Source organism: Bufo gargarizans, chromosome 10, assembly GCF_014858855.1.
Source record: "Bufo gargarizans isolate SCDJY-AF-19 chromosome 10, ASM1485885v1, whole genome shotgun sequence".
Lineage (NCBI taxonomy): Eukaryota > Metazoa > Chordata > Amphibia > Anura > Bufonidae > Bufo > Bufo gargarizans.
In genome coordinates, this window is record NC_058089.1 from 37,015,592 (window position 1) to 37,036,037 (window position 20,446).

The following is a 20,446-nucleotide window of genomic DNA, read 5'->3' on the forward strand; positions in this document are numbered from 1 at the left end:
TATGCTCAGTTCCATACTAGGACTCTTCAGCGAGCCATTCTAACCAATTGGTACAGTTCCCCACCCTCCCTGGATCAGCCCATACATCTCTCTGCCCCGACCCGCTGTGCCTTCAGGTTGTGGTTGGTTTCCCCAATGCTGAGATTGGGCCGCTCTTTCCTTCCTTTTCGTTAGATGGTGCTATCCGTTCAGGAGCACTCCCTCCCAATCAACATTCTGGAATTGAGAGTGATTCGTCTCTCTCTCTGCTGCATTGGACCGACCATATCCGGGGACGTCCGGTTTGAGTTCAGTCCAACAACTCCACGGCTGTGGCATACCTCAATCACCAGGGCGGCACCCGGAGCCAGGAACCCATGGTAGAAACAGCTCTGATTCTCAGCTGCGCGGAGAGCCATGTCCCGGCGCTGTCGGCAGTTCACATCCCCGGCGTGGACAACTGGATTTCAGACTTCTTCAGCCGGGAGCGTCTCGATCCCGGTGAATGGGCTCTTAACCCGCAGGTTTATCTAGCCATCTGCGATCGATAGGGTCGGCCGGACGTGGATCTCATGGCCTCCCACTTCAACCACAAGGTCGAGAACGTCGTAGCGCGGTCCAGTGATCCCATGGCCCTGGCATTCGACGCCCTAGTGATTACGTGGAGTCAGTTCACGTTTCCTTGTGTGTTCCCTCCTCTTCCTCTCATTCTGCGTCTCCTCCGGCAGATCAGTTCCGAAGGTCTGCCTGTCATTCTCGTAGCCCCCGATTGGCCATGCTAAGTGTGGCACGCATCTCTAGTCACCCTCCTTTCCGACGAACCCTGATGTTTCCTCTTCGGTAGGACCTCTTGTCGCAGTCGCAGGGACCGATCTTCCACCCGAATTTAGGGTCGCTACATTTAATGGCATGGCTGTTGAAGCTGCCGTACTAAGGGCTCTGGGTTTCTCAGATGTCCAGACCATGATTTGTGCCAGAAAGTCGTCGTCTTCCCGAATCTACCACCGGATCTGGAAGTCCTACTTTAGTTGGTGAAAGCATCACCAGCTGTCTCCCATTTGTTTCTCGTTGCCGCCACTCTTGTCTTTCCTGCAGTCGGGCATGACTTGAGGCTGGCTCTCAGCTCCCTCAAAGGGCAAGTTTCGGCTCTTTCCATTCTTTTTCAGTGGAACTTAGCTTGGCTTTCTGTGGTTCGGACCTTTTTGCAGGGGGATTGTGCACGCTGTGCCCCCTTTCCGTCCTCTGTTGAATCCTCGAGATCATAATCTCGTGCTCGGCGCTCTCCAGTTATCACCATTTGAGCCTTTACAGCAGGTGTCGCTTTGCTTCCTGTCCTACAAGGTGGCCTTTTTGGTGGGAATCACTTCCATCTGTAGGGTTTCGGAACTCGTGGCTCTTTCCTGTTGGTCACCTTTCCTGATCCTCCATCAGGACAGTAGTCCTTCGCCCTGTTCATTCCTTCCTTCCGAAGGTTGTGTCGGCATTCCATCTAAATGAAGAGATCATTCTCCCTTTATTTTGTCCAGACCTGTCTTGTCCTCGTGAGTAGTCGCTCGACACTCTGGATTTGATACGTGCCATTCGCATCTATCTGTCCCAGACGTCATCTTTCCGGTGGACGGATTCCCTGTTCGTCATTCTAGAGGGGCCAAGACAAGGGCTGACTGCGTCTAAAACTTCCATTTCCCGATGGATTTCTTTAGCAATTGTGGAAGCGTACCGCGTAAGTGACCGGGCCCCACCCTTCCGGGTTACTGCTTATTCTGCTCAGGCAGTGGGGGACTCTTAGGCAGTGCATCACGGGGCTTTGGCTTTTCAGGTATGCGAGGCGGCTACCTGGTCGTCTTTGCATACTTTTTCCAAATTTTACAGAGTACACACCTTTCTGGGGCGTAGAGTTTTATGCCCACCCTTGGGACTGCTCTGTAACGTCCCATGGTCAAGCCTGTTTTCCCTTACCGTGAAATCTGCTTCTCTTCCGTTCATTGTGGGACACAACTCCCACTCGTTCTCTCGTTTACTGGCCTTTTCTGGCCTGCATGGTGCTGGGTTTGTCCATAGTTTGCTTCTCCTACTGCTTTTGCACTAACTGATTTAGATTAGTCCCTGTAGGAAAGGTATAACTGAAGGGAGTAGCTTACACTTTGGGTGCTTAGTGTCCACCTCCTAGCAGCAACAGCTATACCCATGGTCAAGCCTGTGTGCCCCAATGAACGGAAGAGAAACAGATTTTACAGTAAGTACAAAAATCTCGTTTTTTAAAGAATTTCACGTCTTAAAAATGTGATTCCATATCCACAGGATAAGCCTTAAATGCGGATCCTCGCCTGTAGGTGCCCAGGAGATGGTGACACCTCTGTGCTGATTCGAGGCTTCTGCAGTATCCACAAAGTGGAATAAGTTAACAGATTATTCTGTCCTACCCACCATCAGCAAAGTTATTGTAATTTCATGGAGGCTTTCTAAAGGCATTTGATGTTGGATGCTATCAGAAGAATCCCACTCATGGGACATTAGTGGCGTCGCTAGAGGGGGGCGAGGGGGGGCAATTGCCCCCCCTATGTTGTTCCTTGCCCCCCCAGGTGCCCCCCCGCTGATTCCCCCGAGTGAATACTAATGAGCGCTTCCATTAAGGAAGCGCTCATTAGTACAGAAGGACCAGGAAGTGGTGAACGCTCTGTACTCACCACTTCCTGGTCCTCGGCTGTCGGCTGTGCAGGGCTGCGCACAGCGTGAGGTCGCTCTGTGACCTCACGCTGTGCGCGCCAGTTTAGAGCACGCACAGTCGACTGAGGAGGGAGAAAATGGCAGGCGGAGTCCGTCCAGGAGCAGGAGAGGTAAGTGTTTTTTTTTTTTAATTTTATAAAAAATGTGGCTGCTGGGGGCATTATGGGGGCTAATAGGAGGCATATGGGGCTAATTGGAAGCATATTTGGGGGCTAATTGGAGGCATATTTGGGGGCTAATTGGAGATGTATGGGGGCATTTGGAGGCATATTTGGGGGCTAATTGGAGGCATATTTGGGGGCTAATAGGAGGCATATGGGGCTAATAGGAGGCATATGGGGCTAATTGGAGGCATATGGGGCTAATTGGAGGCATATGGGGGCTAATAGGCATATGGGGCTAATAGGCATATGGGGCTAATAGGCATATGGGGCTAATAGGAGGCATATGGGGGCTAATTGGAGGCATATGGGGGCTAATTGGAGGCATATGGGGGCTAATTGGAGGCATATGGGGTCTATGGGGCTAATTGGAGGCATATGGGGGCTAATTGGGGGCTAATTGGAGGCATATGGGGGCTAATTGGAGGCATATGGGGGCTAATTGGAGGCATATGGGGGCTAATTGGAGGCATATGGGGGCTAATTGGAGGCATATGGGGGCTAATTGGAGGCATATGGGGTCTATGGGGCTAATTGGAGGCATATGGGGTTAATTTGAGGCATATGGGGGCTAATTGGGGGCTAATAGGAGGCATATGGGGGCTAATTGGAGGCATATGGGGGCTAATTGGAGGCATATGGGGTCTATGGGGCTAATAGGAGGCATATGGGGCTAATAGGAGGCATATGGGGGCTAATTGGAGGCATATGGGGGCTAATTGGAGGCATATGGGGGCTAATTGGAGGCATATAGGGGCTAATTGGAGGCATATAGGGGCTAATTGGGGGCTAATAGGAGGCATATGGGGGCTAATAGGAGGCATATGGGGGCTAATTGGAGGCATATGGGGGCTAATTGGAGGCATATGGGGGCTAATTGGAGGCATATGGGGTCTATGGGGCTAATTGGAGGCATATGGGGTTAATTGGAGGCATATGGGGGCTAATTGGGGGCTAATAGGAGGCATATGGGGGCTAATAGGAGGCATATGGGGGCTAATAGGAGGCATATGGGGGCTAATTGAAGGCATATGGGGGCTAATTGGAGGCATATGGAGCTAATTGGAGGCATATGGGGGCTAATAAGAGGCATAATGGGGGCTAATTAGAGGCATAATGTGGGCTAATGAGGCATAATGGGGGCCAATGGGGCTAATAAGAAGAATAATGGGGGCTAATGAGGCATAAGGGCTTATATGGGGGCTGATATGGGAGTGATGAGAGGCATAATGAGGGCTAATGAGAGGCATAATGTGTCATCCACAGATCCCCCATAACAGTGTGTCTTCCACAGATCCACCATAACAGTGCGCCTGTGCACTGACGAGAGACAGAAAGAAGGGGAAAGAATCCGTGGAAGCAAGCAGAGGACGGCACAGCAGACGACTGAATAGCTTCTTTTGTAAGTAAATTGTTTTATTATAACTGTATCCCTGCAGACCGCAACTCTCTCGTATTTTGTAATCTTATTTTGTTTTTGCCCCCCCATTTTTGACTGTGGTATCTTTGTGCCCCCCCTATATATTGTTCCTAGAGTCGCCACTGTGGGACATGCTGAACTGCAAGCTGGGATGGGTCTGCAAATGGTATCCTCATCTCGCTGGTAGAGGCTAAATCTATGCCACAGAATAAGGCACATCAGTCTGTCAGTTGTGGGCAGTTAAAGGGGTTCTCAGGCTAACTCTAAATTTGGGGCATAATTCTAACCTGGGGGGGGGGGGGAGGAGAATGTTGGTCTGGTACTTACCTTCCACAGCACAGCCCGTTTCAAGATCCGCCTCCCGGTCACGTGACTGCTCCTGTTGGGTTTTCTGTTCTTCCGGTAAGTCTCTGTCTTCTTCTGTTCCTGTCTTCTCTTCCTTTCTTGAGCAGGAGACGGATCGTCATGAATAATGTAACCGCCTCCTGCAAATGAAAGCTCTGGCCAGCCGTCTTCACTCACCACGCAAGCGCACTATGCTGAAGGCTAGTGCGCATGCGCGGGATTGCGGGCTGCTCTCTGCAGTGTACAGGCTTCTATGTGAAGCCTGTACTGAGTCCTGCACAGCATGATGTAAGTGCTGTGCAGGAGTGACAGCATAGCGATCAGCCACAGTGGCTGATTTCTATGCTGGGATCTCACTGGGGGGCACTGACTGGCACATGCGGGGCACTATCCGTTAACAAATCTCATTTGTTTTGCAGTCCCATTGAGTTATATGGGTTTTTCGACATTTTAAGGACCAGAATAGGACATGTTCTATCTTTCACAGAACTGACATACGGATGTAGAAAGCACAGGGACTTCATCAGTGGACTTTCCATATCTGTATGTCCGTTTCAGAAAAGATAGAACATGTCCTATTCTGGTCCTCAAATTCATAGAACTAAAAAATGGGACTGCAAAAAATGTGGATCGCAAAATGGATATATATATATATTTTTTTTATTTATTTAACCCTTCTACAAATGCTATATGTGACATAGCAAGGGGTTGTATTTGGGAAGGCAGGTATTTTCCTCCCAACATGGGCGGCTGTGCTGATTTCCAGCCAGGTGAGATCAAATACCGGACCGGAGTTTAAGTGCCGGTCCGGGTTTTGGCAGCATCTGGCTGTCCTTTAGGCAGCTGGGCTCAGAATCGAGGTCTCTGTTTTGGGATCTATGGCATGGTACCGTGCTAGAGGGCTGAGGGCTGCATGCGGGGAAACAGGCCCCCTAGAGCCTGTTGTAGATGCTGAAAGAACCTGCTAACAAGGTGACTGTTTTTGTGCTTTGGACTTTCCTTTGTGTGAACGAACACTAAGACTGTCAATGTTACTTTGTTTTTTCCTCCTGTGTGAATAAACACTGAAGTTTTGTTTTACAAACTGTTTCTTTTGCCTCTGTTCTGCGTCCGCTTACCCTGCCTACCAGAGCGAATCCTCACATATAACACTAAAAAAAGCAGCAGTGCTCACTTCTTCTTTAACCTGGTGCTCCGGTGATCCTCCTGCTCTTTGTATACAAGCCGCAATTCAGCAGCCGCAGCTGTCACGTGTTATATTACTCACAACATGGTGCAGGTGTGTTGCAAGTAATTTATGGCACATCTGAGTGGCTGCAGTGGTTACATGTTGGTTGCAAAGACTGGGAGGATGCTATGCGCCTGTGCTGGATCGCTGGGTGTAAGAAGATTTGAGTATCATTTATTTTTTTTCTTTTATAGTATTTGCAGCTGATATTTAATATTTTTGAATATTTGAAAGTTCTGCACAACCTTCACACACCAACCGTGAACAGCAAGTTATTTAGAAAGTGACCGTCTAAAATCTTGTGTGTGGTCAGCCTGTGATATGTGCTGTCTGACATCTGGCTAGGGTGTTCTATGACTAGTGGTGGTGCTGCATCTGTGTGTTGTCCAGCATGTTACAAAATGGTTCTGTTAATACGCTTCACAGCAAAATTTCTTCTGTTGTTTCTGTTGTAGATTGGCAAGTTCCTGAACGCAGAAGAATATCAGCAGAAGATCATCCCCATCATTGTTAAGATGTTCTCTTCCACTGACCGAGCCATGAGGATACGGCTCCTGCAGCAGGTGTGGGACCTGTTACACAGGGAGCGCTTTCTTCTGCCTTTTTATTTTTAGACAAAGCTGTTCGGATAAGCTCATGTCATAGACGATGTGAAGAAATCTGTCCTTTTATTTATTACAGTAGAAATGTGAGAAAAAGTTCAGAGGATTATTAGCGTTTGGAGCAGAGCTTGGAGCTGGAGCATAGCCCATTACTTAAAAAAGCCTGGACAACCCCTTTAAGTGCATATTGGCGTAATCTGTGCCAGATTTATTCACAGTTGTACATTGATTTTGTCTGGAGCTATTACTATTTTTTATTTTTTACTCTATTCCCCTATTAACTTTTGTTAATCACATTTTAAAAAGTCGATTTTGATAAATCTAACATGCAGTTAATATGGCCAACTGCAACCACTTTCCTAGACAATTTTCAAAAGTGACCAGAGCAGTGTAAAATAAAATAAAAAGTTGAAGAACTGGGGGTGTCAAAATGTGCAACTTTAAAAAAAAAAATAATTTAAACACTGGAATTCTGGGGCAAAGGGAGTGAATAAATTCACTGCATTGCCCGTAATGACAGAGAAGCAGGGAGTGAAGGGTCAGGGGAAGACTGTGGCATTACTGGAATGCTAGTTCCAGAGCTTTGCCAGATGAGTTGATTTGTCAGTTGCATTAACCACCTAAATGTTTTGCTGGACTCCAGCTTGGGCAGTGGGAAAAGTAGCTAGCTGGAGGGAGGAGGGCTGCTTTAGATGCTGCTTTCTCCTGACTGGTAGCAGCTAGAAACATGCAACTGGTCTTCTTTAAAAACTGACATTCCAGGCTTTCATACAAGACCAATAATATCTAAAGTCCAAGCAACAAAGGAGAAATCACTGTTAGAAATCGAGTCAGGAATAATCGCGGCTAAAACCTGCTTTTACTTTCACTTTCAGCTGCATTCACAGCACCCCGATTTCTATCAGTGATATCTTCCCCTGTACTGAACATATTGCTATCATTCTGGTATTGTCTGAAAGCTTGGAATGCTCGCTTTCAAACAAGACCAGTTGTTTGTTTCAGGAGATAGCAGCATCTAAAGCAGCCCCCCCCCCCTCCATTTAGCTTTTCCCACTGCTGGAGCCTGATTCTGCAAAACGGTTAGGTGGTTAATTATCGAAAACGTATTCTGTTATATTGAAACAAAATGAGCCACATGGTGCTTCCTTTTCCTCTGCATAAAGAAGTTGTGCAGCAGCTGAAGTCACTTTGGAGGTCCTTCAGAAAAGTCCCATTGAGAGGACTGATATGTAGCAATGGGTGAATAAAAAACACTTAATTTCAGCTGCAGTTTGGGAGTGTTGCAGATTTTCCCAAAGTGTATGTATCATGAATAGTCTGTCATTTTGATCATTTATATCACTTTTTATCAATACATTAAAAAAAAGATAGCAAAAGACAAAACTCTATATTTTAACTTAACTTTTCTTGTGATTTTTACATTTGACAGATGGAGAATTTTATCCAGTATCTTAATGAGCCAACCGTCAACTCGCAAATCTTCCCCCATGTGGTCCATGGTTTTATGGATACGAACCCAGCTATACGTGAACAGACGGTGAAGGTAATGACAATGTGGAGATGTTGTCTGGCATGCTTTGTTTGATCAGTTCCTGGGCCCCTTCTGGTCTCTGTACATCCTGATCCCTCTTGAGGCCTCTTTCACACAACCGTTTTTTTTTTCCGTTTTGCGGGCCGTTTTTTGCGTTCCGTATGCATTCCGTTTCCGTATTTCCGTTTTTCCGTTCTGTTGAAAGATAGAACATGTCCTATATTTTGCCGCAAATCACGTTCCGTGGCTCCATTAAAGTCTATAGGTCCGCAAAAAAACGGAATGCATACGGAAATGCATCCGTATGTCTTCCGTATCCGTTCCGTTTTTTTGCGGAACCATCTATTGAAAATGTTATGCCCAGCCCAATTTTTTATATTAGATTACTGTATACTGTATTTGCCATACGGAAAAACGGAACAGAACGGAAACGGAACCACAACGGAAGCAAAAAACGGAACAACGGATCCGTGAAAAACGGACCGCAAAACACTGAAATGGACATACTGTCGTGTGCAAAAGGCCTGAGGCTGGGTTCAGACCTGAGCGGTTTACAGCGCGTTCCTGCGCGCTGTAAAACGCTCAACAGGCAAGAACCAATAATTCCCTATGGGAATGGTTCTCACCTGAGCGTTTTACAGCGTGTACGATCGCGCTGTAAAACGCCCGACGCCCCAAGAAGTACAGGAGCTTCTTTGGGGCGTCTTGTCGCGCGTTCCCGTACATAGACTTCAGCGGGAACGCGCGACAATGGGCGTTCGCTCGTCACTGTATGCGCGATTGCAAACGCCCGTACAATCCCGCATACAGAGCGTACGTTCAGTACGCTCAGGTCTGAACCCAGCGTAAAACATGTTACTGCTGCAGGCAATCACTTTAAGTGACCAGACAGCCCCATTTAGTGATGTCAGTGATCTATTCATCACTATAAGGGTTTGTCTAGCTGATAATGTTTATGAAAGTCTCATAGTGGCATAAAAACACACAATGTCATGCTCTTGTCCTCCAATACCCATCCACTCCCATATTCTGGTCTTTGTTTCCAGGTCCCTCTCGACACACACAAAATTACCTGCTCATCCAGTAACAGGCCACCACTATTGCCAGTGGTTGGCTAAGCAAATATGTCCTGTGTGTTAAGAGTGATCAGGAAGCAGAGACTAGCGGGGACCCAGGGAGCAGGAGCGGAGGATCAGTGGAGATGACTGTGTCGTCTTTTGTGCTCGTAAGCCTCTATGAGCCTTTAACAAAAATCAGTTGGACAATTCCTTTACTCCCTTCACAACCTCTGCTGTATATGTGCACTTTAAAGAGGGTTCCTGCTCATGAGTGCAGTGGGCAACGTAGCTGCTAGATTTCTGTTGTTTCAAACAGCAGAGGTCCGGTGCGAATGTCTGCGATCAACCATAAGCCCAATAGCATACATTTAACCCCTCTGACCCTGTGGTCACATGTGACCACGCCTTCTGAGCGGTGTAGATGTGGGGAGCCACTCGTTCCTGCGCCCGCAACAGCCTTCCCCCAGCTGAGATCGGGGATGCTGTGCTATGTCAGTGATGGCTTAGAACCTCAAGCAGGCTCCAAAACTTATCATTGGTATATTTCAATACAGGCCTTCATGTGGCCTCAATATTGGAATACAATGAATGGTATGTTCTGTGATGGATCGAATACATTTGTCAATCTAATAATTGCTGGTTATAGTCACCCAGGATGACTTAAAACATAAAAAAAAAAAAAAAAAATTTTAAAAACAAAAAGAAAAAAAAAAAGAAGAAAAAATATAAAAGTTCTAATCACCCCCTTCCCCAAAATATATATATTTTTTTAAAAACCTAATAGGAATTGCCATGTCCGAAAAATGCCCGTACTATTAAAATATAAAAAATATTAATCCCATATGGCATATGCGTAATGGAAAAAAATAAAAATGGCCAATCCACAATTCACAATTTTTTGTCACTTCACCTCCCCAAAAAACAGAATAACAAGTGATCAAAAAGTCACACACACACTTTAAAATGGCATAACTGAAAGAGCCCTCACATGGTTCCATTGACATAAATATAAAAAAGTTTTAGGGATTAGAATATGGCAATAAAAAGAAAAAAATGCTTACATTTTTTTTCTGTATAAAGACAAGAAAAACTATACAAAAGTGGTATCATTGTAATCGTACTGACCTGGAGAATGAAGGGTAATAGGTCAATTTTACCACAATGGGAACACGGTAAAAAAAAATAAAAAATATAAAACTGGCAGAATTTTATTTTTTTCCAATTCCACACAGTTTGTAATTTTTTTCGGCTCCCCCAACTTCATATGCAATATTACCGAAAAATAAAAAACGTATTGCTCTTATGGAAGGTGACCAATGGAAAAAAGATTTAAAAAAAAAATATGGAAAATTGCAGGGGTTCTCTAAGGGTTAATAAAAATTCCTGCATTTTAAAAAACTAAACAGACATGCCTCATGGTCTATGCAGCCTTTGGCCAACAAGCCACAGTATAGTTCCTCTAATCTTACATTTTTTTTGACAGGAAATGTATAATTATCCAGTATTTCGGAGTGTGTACCTGAAGGTTCTATACTGTGTCAAGTAGTTGCACCTTTTCTGTCCATTAATCCAGAATATTTAATTATTTGCATTTATGAAGTCCTATTAATACATCTTTTATGAATTATTCCTAAAGTGTAACCATCATGTTTTCATTAAAAAAAAAAAAATTTTTTAGCATAAGGTACTGCTGCAGCAGCATTATGCATAGAGCAATCTTCAGTTTCTTCACATACCACTGTTTTTCCTTGAGTTTTTCCCTTAGTTACGGCTGTTTAAGCATTTTTTTTTGGGTGTGGACTGGTAAATAGAACTGTTGGTCTTGGCCCAATTTTGGACTCCGTCGATGGGACATACCTTTCCTTTGCTTTTTTTCTTTTTCGCCCATATTGCCGTGTGACTGCGCGGTACCTACCTGATACCTTTTTTTGCTTTGTGTGGCTCATGATTTTCTTCTTTCTTCTTTCTGTGCGCGGGAGGTTGTAAGAGGGAGAGGAAAGGGAGGGGAAGAGATGAAAAGATGCCACCTAAAAATTACAGCAGAAAATTGGTGGGAACCTCCTCACCGGGTGGAGGAAAAGGGAGCAGTACAGCAACTGGCCTAGAAAAATATCTAAAATCCCCTCCAAATCCAAAGAGTAGGAGTGCACTACGGGGGAATAAGGAGGCCCAGAAAGATGGAGGTGACTCATCCGTCCCAGACGAATGCCCCGGGGTTGAGAGTAGGATAGGGAATGGAGAAGGGATGGAGGAAAGAATAAATTCAGTTGATAAAAAACTGGGAGAAATTTTAGGGGCGGTACAACAGTCTAATCATAGTCTAGAGGATTTGACCATTAAGATCGCTTCTGCTCAGGCTGATCTCTCCCTGATCAAGGAAGAGATGAATAAGGTGAGGGAAAAGGTTAAGGAGCTGCAGATATCCTTAGGAGGAATGAGGAGAGATATTGAGGGGACAAAAAAAAGAGTAGAAGCTATAGAAGGTGAAAAGAAAATCCTGCTAGAGAGAGTTACCACAATGGAGGATAGATCCCGGAGATCAAATATGAGATTAGTGGGATTTCCAGAGGGAGTGGAAGGAGAAGATATAACGGGGTTTATCCAGCAGTGGCTGGAGGATAGTTTTGATAAAAGTACCCTGTCCAAATGGTTTTTAGTTGATAGAGCACATAGAATCCCGGGAAGACCACCGTTAAAAGGGAGTCCTCCCAGGGCCATCTTAGTTAAAATCTTAAGTTCCAGAGACAGAGACGTAATAATGAGGGCAAAAAGGAAGATGCAGACAATAGAGTACAATGGTCGTAATATAGAAATATACCCAGATTATTCCAGAGCAACGCAGGAAAAGAGACGTGAATTTAGAGAAGTAAAGAGGAGGTTAGCAGCCGCCCAGTTACAATACTCCCTGATATATCCAACTAAGTTACGCGTAATATACCACAATCAAGTTAGTTTTTTTGGATCACCAGAGGAGGCCGCTGAATGGATGGATTCCAAGGGAATAGGATCATGAGATGGCCTGTGGAGTGGGTGAGGGGGGTGCGGGGGGGGGGAGGGAAGGGGGCGTAGAGTAAGAGGTGGGGGAAATGTTCTATTTCGCCGACCAGCAGGGGGGGGAAGGAGGATGGGCTACGGGTGGGATGGTTGTCTTGATGGGATTATTAATGAAGATAAGAATGAAAACACAGGTGGAAGGCACACATGAGTAGGATTTTAACATGGAATGTACGAGGTCTGGGGGACAAGGTTAAGAGGGTTATGGTTTTTGATACAATTACTAGACACCTCCCAGCAATTGTGGGACTAACGGAGACACATAACACTAAGGATAAGACATACTTATTAATGCGGAAATGGGCCAAGTACCAGTATCATTCATGTTTCTCTACCTACTCATGTGGAGTTAGTGTATATATCCACCACAAAGTTGACTACTTCCCACTAGATCAGAAGATCGATGATAGGGGCAGATATGTTTTCCTCCACTGCCAGTGGAATGGGATATTGTGTGTTCTAGCCTTTGTGTATATACCCCCACCATTTTCACTATGTGTTATTAATAGCTTAGTGGAGTTTGCAGAGTCGCCAGGTAAATGCCCCATACTGGTAATGGGAGACTTTAACTCCGTTATGAATAGCTTTCTAGATAGATACTCGATGATACCAAATGATAAATATGGGACAAGTCAACCAACACTTCTCAAAAGAATATCACAAGAACGGCTGTTAATAGATGTATGGAGGTATCTGTATGATGACAAGCGAGCGTACTCCTGGTTTGGTCATGGGAGCAAAATCATGTCAAGAATAGATATGGCATTAGCTAGCCCAGAACTGGTAGAGCAGATATCGAAAATGAGGTATGAGGTTAATAGTATTTCAGACCACTCCCCAATCTGCCTGACATTTAAAACAACGGTTAAACCAAAGTGTAGAGTGTTCCGGCTAAACCCACACTGGCTAAACCTGATAAATAAAGATGAAAGTATTAGCGCCGATATAGCGGAGTACTGGAAAATTAATCTTGGATCTGCACAAATAGGTTATGTATGGGACGCATTTAAAGCATATTTACAGGGCATCCTCGTTGGTAGAATTCAGTGTTTAAAAACTGAATTCGCCAAAGAGGAGAGGGAGCTGGGCGAAAAAATAAAGAAACTAGAGGAGAAACTCCTGGTTAATAATTCCCCTGAGACGACGGCTGAGTTAGAAGAGTCTAAAATCTCTCTAAATAATTTATCTGGAGAATAAGGCACAACAAAGAGTGTTTTTTGAGGGGGCCCGATATTTCAGAGAATCTGGGAAACCAGGTAGACTGCTTTCCACCATTGTACAGAATCAAAGGGGGGACGGCAGAATTAAGCGTGTTGAGAGGAGAGATGGGGTGATAACATCCAGCCCGGGAGAAATTGAGCAGGAATTTGTTAAATATTACAGGGACCTCTACTCCTCGGAGGGAGTGGGGGACGGTGGAGACATAAAACTCTTTTTGGAGGGGGTCTCGCTCCCTACTCTCTCCGAGGAGGACAGGGAGTATTTGAATGGTCCAATAGAACTGGAGGAATTACGTGACACCCTGAAATCGATAAAGGGTAACTCTAGCCCCGGGCCGGATGGTCTCCCCTTCGAGATATATAGAAGATATGGGGAGGTTATCCTCCCAGTACTCCTGCGGGTCCTTAAGGAATCTATGGACAGGGGTGAACTCCCGGCCTCCCTGTCAGAGGCTGTAATAACCCTGATAGGGAAAAAGGGGAAAGACGAGAGTAAGGTGGACTCGTACCGCCCCATCTCTCTTCTCAACACGGACTTTAAAATATGTGCCAAATTGTTGGCAAACCGCCTAAAAAAAGTGATAGGTAAGATAGTACACCCAGATCAATCGGGGTTTATACCGAAACGTCAGGCTCAAATGAATATCCGTCGGGCCCTCCTTAATATCCAGATGAGTGGGGAGGGCGCCCACTCCCTCCTGTCACTGGACGCAGAAAAAGCGTTTGACAGGGTGGAGTGGGCATACCTCTGGAACATAATGCGCGAGCTAAACTTGGGGGACAAATTTATTAGTTGGGTGCAACTACTGTACCAACATCCGAAAGTAAGGATTAAAATCAACGGAGAGACATCTGAATCGATAATATTGCAAAGAGGAACTAGGCAGGGGTGCCCCCTTTCACCATTACTGTTTGCCATATTTGTCGAACCGTTAGCATGTAAGGTGCGATCAGATGATAACATCAGGGGATTTGGGAGTAGGGGCGCCTCAGATAAAATGTGTTTATACGCGGATGATGTCTTGTTTTTCTTGAAAGGGGGGGCGACGACGGTTCCATACCTGATGCGAACTGTAAATCAATTTGGCCAAATCTCTGGCTTCAGGGTGAATTGGATGAAATCAGTGCTACTCCCAATTGGCTATGAAACCAGGAGAACGGATATTAATGTTAAAATATTAAAACCCACAGATGCACTGGAATACCTTGGAATAAAAATTAGTGCGAGGATCCAGGAATATATAGAATTGAATCTTGCCCCTCTACTTAAAAGGGTTAAAAATAAAATAAGTATCTGGCAAAAAATACTGATAAGACAGGCAGATCGCATAGCTATTATTAAGATGATTTTGCTGCCGCAGGTCCTCTATGTTATATCCTCATGCCCTGTCTGGATAGGTGACCACCTTTTCAACGTATTGGAGGGATTGATAAATGATCTTATATGGGGGAAAAAAAGGGTCAGGCTCAAACAAAAATATTTATGGCTCGATGAAGAAGATGGTGGTTTGTCCGTGCCCTGCTTCAGAGGCTACTATTATGCATCCCAGCTACAATGGTTAATGACAGAGGATGATAGATTACGTCAGTATCTAGTGGGTGAGTTTGTAGGTCTCCAATACAATATTTTTAGTGTCTTGGAAGCCGGGATATTAAAAATAAAGGGTAAGAAGTGCCCTATTAGCAATATGATGCACTTGATATGGGTGAACGCCAAAAAATTATTGGGGATAAATTACTCATTAAAGATTACCCCTCTATGGGGGAATATAAACCTAGGCGAGTTTCAGAAGTCAGATGATTATGTATTTTGGGAAAAAAATGGTATTAAGTTTATTTCACAGATAGAGATAAAAGGAAAGCTCAGGACATTAGAAGAATTAGGGCTTAGTATAAAACTAGACACCCTCACACGTTTTAGATATTTTCGGTTAAAACACGCATTTGACACTACTGAGAATAAACAGTATTTAATCACCAAACAATCAAAATTTGCAGAATTTTGTTGTCTCAATAAGGGGACCAAAATATCAATATCACAGATATATAAAAAAATTAAAAGGGGTTTAGGGGGAGTGATAAAGTTTAATAGTGAACAAAAATGGGCACTAGAAGTGGAACCTAACGCGTTAGATTGGAGATGTATCTATAAAAGTATAAAAAGAAGTACAGTATCGAGTAATTTTCGATTGATACAGTTCTTTATTGTCCATCGTACCTACATCACCCCATGGGTGTTGAGTAGGATGTATAAAACAAGGGACGCTAGATGCTGGAAGTGCAGGATGGATAACGCGGATTTCACCCACTTGATCTGGCACTGCCCTCTAATGCAGGATTATTGGACCCAGGTTTTTCGGGAGCTGACCAGATCAACTGGGTGCTCAGCTCCAATGGAGATCGCTATAGCGGTACTTGGATATATTAGGAAAATAGGTCTCGACATAGAAATAGAAATGAAATGGGCCAAAGGATTAATGCTGGCGCGGGTTGTAGTGGCTAGAGAGTGGGGGGCGGACACACCACCAAACATCGAAGCATGGAAGAACTTATGTGGGAGGGTACGTAGATACGAATATGCCGGTACCCATAAATAAATGGCGGAAGTGGAAGAAGGAAGGAAAGAGAGAGGGGAGAGAGGGGAGGGAGGGAAGGAAAGAGGAAGGAAGGAAGGGAGGGAAGAAAAAGAAAAAGAAAAGGAAAGAACCCTGATATGAGATCACGAAATCAATCTCTTCTTCTTTTTTTTTTCCTCTATTTGCGGTAACCATCAAGACAACCATGGGGGGGGGGGAAGGGGAGGGGTTATATTGGTTCTTTTTTTTGTATATGACATGAGAAAAGAAACAGGACAGGGATATATTCCTGATGTCTAAGGATAAGCGAGCAACAAATGTATGTGTATATACAGGAATTATCTTTGTTTATGTCCTGTTGTATTATTGTTTATTGTCATGTCTTGTTTCTGAACTTTTTATATATGATGAAGGAAAAAAAAAAAAAAAAAGTATTCAAAAAAAAAAAAAAGCATTTACAATATGAGGACCTTCTCAAGATGGCTCCTCTGCCAGTTCTCTGAGGCTAAAACTGCTTTCCCTCACTTCCCATACACACTTGCTGTAGCCAGCAGCTCCCTGCCAGCCAATCAGATTGGATTACTGAGAGACACGCCTCCTCACCCTGAAGCCTAATGCAGGCATGCAGTGTGAAGGACCGCCCCTCTGTCTTGCTGTCTTCTTAGCCGGAGACAGACAAGCCATAGCAACTGTCTTTTAAGGGAGCAGTGGAAAGGGACAGGAGGCATTAATGAAAGCTGTTATTATAAGGTAATTACAGATTTTTTGACAATCATTGACAGACTAACTCTGGTATACATGCCTAGCAAATAAAAAAATATTGACAGTTACGCTTTAAAGTCTGCTATGTTGTATGTTCTGTTTTGCATTACGCATTGTACATTGTATTAACATGACCTGCTTTGTTTTCCCTTACAGTCCATGTTGCTTCTGGCTCCCAAGTTAAATGAGAATAACCTCAATATGGAGCTGATGAAGCATTTTGCGCGACTGCAGGCACGAGATGACCAGGGACCAATCCGCTGCAATACAACTGTGTGTTTGGGCAAGATTGCCTCTTATCTGAACCCTGCTGTGAGTAGAATTTCACCCAGAAGACAAGTCAGATGTATTTATACTACCGTAATATTTAAAGTGTTCCTATTTTTAGGTGAATTATCCAAAACAGTCATCAAGCGTGTGTACTTGAGATACTCAGATATTTTTCTGACTACAGTTTCACTTGTGATGACTGTGAAACTCCATCTCAAAAGTGTCAGCATTTCAGGTGCTCTGTCCATCGCCTGGTACGCAGCCTGTTTGCTTCCTACATGGCATGGCTATGGTCGCCTACTCCACTGCAGCCAACCACTGGATTTAGTGGTGATGAGTCTCTTTTAGACACGTCACTGCTGAAGCCAGTTATTGGCTGCAGCAGAGCAGGTAAGTATGAATCTTTTAGTAGCGTAAGCAGGCTGTGGGCATTAGTTAGATATTTGTGGACAACCTCTGTAAGTACCAAACTAGGCTGCGTGCGGGAATGTGTCATCAGAAAATGTCCTATTGCTTAAATCACGATTTTATGTTTAACATATTTTTAAAGAATTTTTGATGATTTTTTTTTTTTTCCATGTCATTATCTATTAAACAAAATCCATACATTCCTGCAGTTTTTGCCCTGGCCACTAATAATAGGTGCGACTTCTTGGTCTGTACAGATCACTTTACTGCAGTTATATAACATTCTAAGGGCCAGTTCACACAGAGTTTTTCAGCGCTGATTTTGGAGTGTTTCAGCCTCAAAATCAGCTCCAAAAATGCCTCAAAACAGCCTCCCATTCATTTCACTGGGAAGCACGTGTAAAAAAGAAGCAGCTTGATCTATCTTGGAGCAGAATCGGGGCTGAATCTCCCATTGAAATGAATAGGCAGCAGAAAAAAACTGCTTCATGAAAGTCCATGCGTTTTCCATGGCACAGATCTGCTTCAGCTTTGTATTGAATTCAACACTTTTTTTTGCGCTGAATAAAAGACACGTGTAATCCTCTCTGATTTTATAAGGGTGCATTTCAAAATCGGTCGTGTGAACTGGCCCTAAACCTGCCTGTAATGATGAGGAGATATCACATCTGTAGATATCACTTCAGCAATAAAATCCAAGGCTTTACTTGTATCAAATTAAGAACAGGAACATGGTCTCCAATCTACCCGTTTCTTGTTTACAACTGTGGTGAACAAAAAAAGGTTGTTTCGAAACACATAGACTGGAGACCATGTACCCAATATGATCTAAGGAAAGCCTTGGATTTTATTGCTGAAGTCTTTATCTTTGAATACAAACTAGCTGGGCATGGTTAGTGGCAGAGATAGGAGAAGTGGATCATGGGTTTGGGTGGATAATACTGCAACAGAAAGGGCTTCAAAGAGGATGGAAACCAATTGTAGGGATTTGTTTACATGGTGAAAATGGGTCAGGAGAGTCCAAAATTAAAAAAAGGACAAAAAACTTGAGCAAGATGTACAGGAAGTAAGTAACTGCATGAGCCTATCTGTTGAAAACATAGTTATCCCCGAGAACCTCTTTAAAGGGTTTATATGCAATTAAATACTTGTGTATTACAGTGCCTGGCAGGTCCTAATGGGTGTAACAAGATGGCAGACCCAATGGCCATTGTTAGTCTGTGCGGTGGGGGGGCTCCGACAGGGGTGACTGGCTACTCCCTCTTTAAACCACTTAGATGCTGCAAAGAGGTAAAAACTACTAGGATCTGATCCCTAATGGTGCTGCAGGTTACAGCTGATACCCGCTCAACTCCTGAGCCTGCTCCATATACACACATCAGCGCTCAGGAACTAAAAACCCACGATGGGGTAGCTTGGGAAGGGGTTAAAATGCTCCTCCCTATCACAGCCCCTAGTGTGGTTTCCACTATGTGTTGGGATAGCAGATTATGAAACCTTTGAGACGATGTCAGTAGCAAATCTAGGATCATATTTGTAGTTCGGTGTAATAGATTATAGTACAGGATAATCTGGTATAGCACCGCAAGATCCACTCAGAAGGGATCTGATGATTTACTAATAGGGAGCAGCCTGTAATCGTAATTGTCATTTTCACAGACACGGCAGAAGGTCTTAATATCGGCATTCAGCAGAGCTACAAAGGATCCGTTTTCCCCATCACGTGCTGCCGGCGTCCTTGGTTTTGCTGCTACTCACAACTTCTACTCTATGAACGACTGTGCCGGGAAAATTCTTCCTGTACTATGTGGGGTGACGATGGATCCAGAGAAGAGCGTCCGGGATCAGGTAAGTAGAATACAAGAGATCAGCAATATTGTGAGCATCCAGTGCAGACACATTTACAAGCAGGCTTTATTCCAGATGTTCACTCCTTCATTCTAGGCTTTTAAAGCAATTCGTAGTTTTTTGGATAAACTGGAGGCCATATCAGAGGACCCGGCACAGTTAGCTGAGCTTGGTAAGTGAGATATGTATGTAACATTGTGCGCTGCTCCTGACGGTAGACCAGCAATATTTGACTGGTGCAGTCTGTGAGTGGAGCAGAGGAGCCATGGCCCCATCAATGTTGTACTATGCCTGCTGCAGTACTGGTGCATCCACATGTATCCAGAAAAAGATATTTATGACTTATCCTAAGGATAGATAATCAGTATCTGCAGGGGTCCAACACTCGGGACCCCTGCCGATCAGCTGTAAGAAGAGACCTGGAGCGCCGCAGCCTCTTCCTAGTCCAGTGACATCACTGTACATCGGTCACATGGCCTAGTTGCAGCTCAACGCCATTCAAGTCAATGGTGCTCAGCTGCAATACCAAGCACTGACACTATACGATATACAGCGTTATCCTTAGAAAGCTGGCGGGAGCCTGCATCGCTCACCAGAGCTCCGGTGAGCACAGCTGCTCCCTGAAACAGCTGATGGGTGGAGGTGTTGGGAATTGAACCCCCGCTGATGGGATAATGATGACCTATCCTGAGGATAAGTCATAATTATCTTTTCCAGAATAACCCCTTTAATTCTGCTCATTACTATAACCCCATTAACAGATTCTGTGTGTTTGAGACCTACCGTATTTTTCACCCTATAAGATGCACCTGCCCATAAGACGCACCTAGGTTTTTGAGGAGGAAAATAAGAAAAAAAATATTTTGAACCAAAAGGTGTGCTTTTGGTGGGTTTTGAACTAATGGTGGTCTGTGGATGACACTATTATGGGGGATCTGTGGAGGACACACTGTACTGGGAGATCTTTGGATGGCACTGGTATGGGGGGGGGAATCTGTGGATGGCACTGTTATAGGGGATCTGTGGATGGCACTGTTATGGGGGCATCTGTGGATGACACATACAGTTGCAAGAAAAAGTATGTGAACCCTTTGGAATTATATGGATTTCTGCACAAATTGGTCATAAAATGTGATCTGACCTTCATCTAAGTCACAACAATAGACAATCACAGTCTACTTACACTAATAACACACAAAGAATTAAATGTTACCATGTTTTTATTGAACACACCATGTAAACATTCACAGCGTCTTA

At 44.3% G+C, this 20,446-nt stretch overlaps 1 protein-coding gene across 2 annotated transcripts in view; it reads left to right on the forward strand.

Moving 5' to 3' along the window:
• Window positions 1-20,446, forward strand: part of SCYL1 (SCY1 like pseudokinase 1) — a 73,682-nt gene that overhangs the window by 20,242 nt on the left and 32,994 nt on the right. For both annotated transcript variants that reach the window (XM_044270781.1, XM_044270782.1), the window contains exons 8-12: window positions 6,316-6,423; window positions 7,892-8,005; window positions 16,820-16,975; window positions 19,001-19,189; window positions 19,286-19,361. In XM_044270781.1, the coding sequence (XP_044126716.1) occupies window positions 6,316-6,423; window positions 7,892-8,005; window positions 16,820-16,975; window positions 19,001-19,189; window positions 19,286-19,361 (643 nt within the window). The remainder of the gene's footprint in view (window positions 1-6,315; window positions 6,424-7,891; window positions 8,006-16,819; window positions 16,976-19,000; window positions 19,190-19,285; window positions 19,362-20,446) is intronic.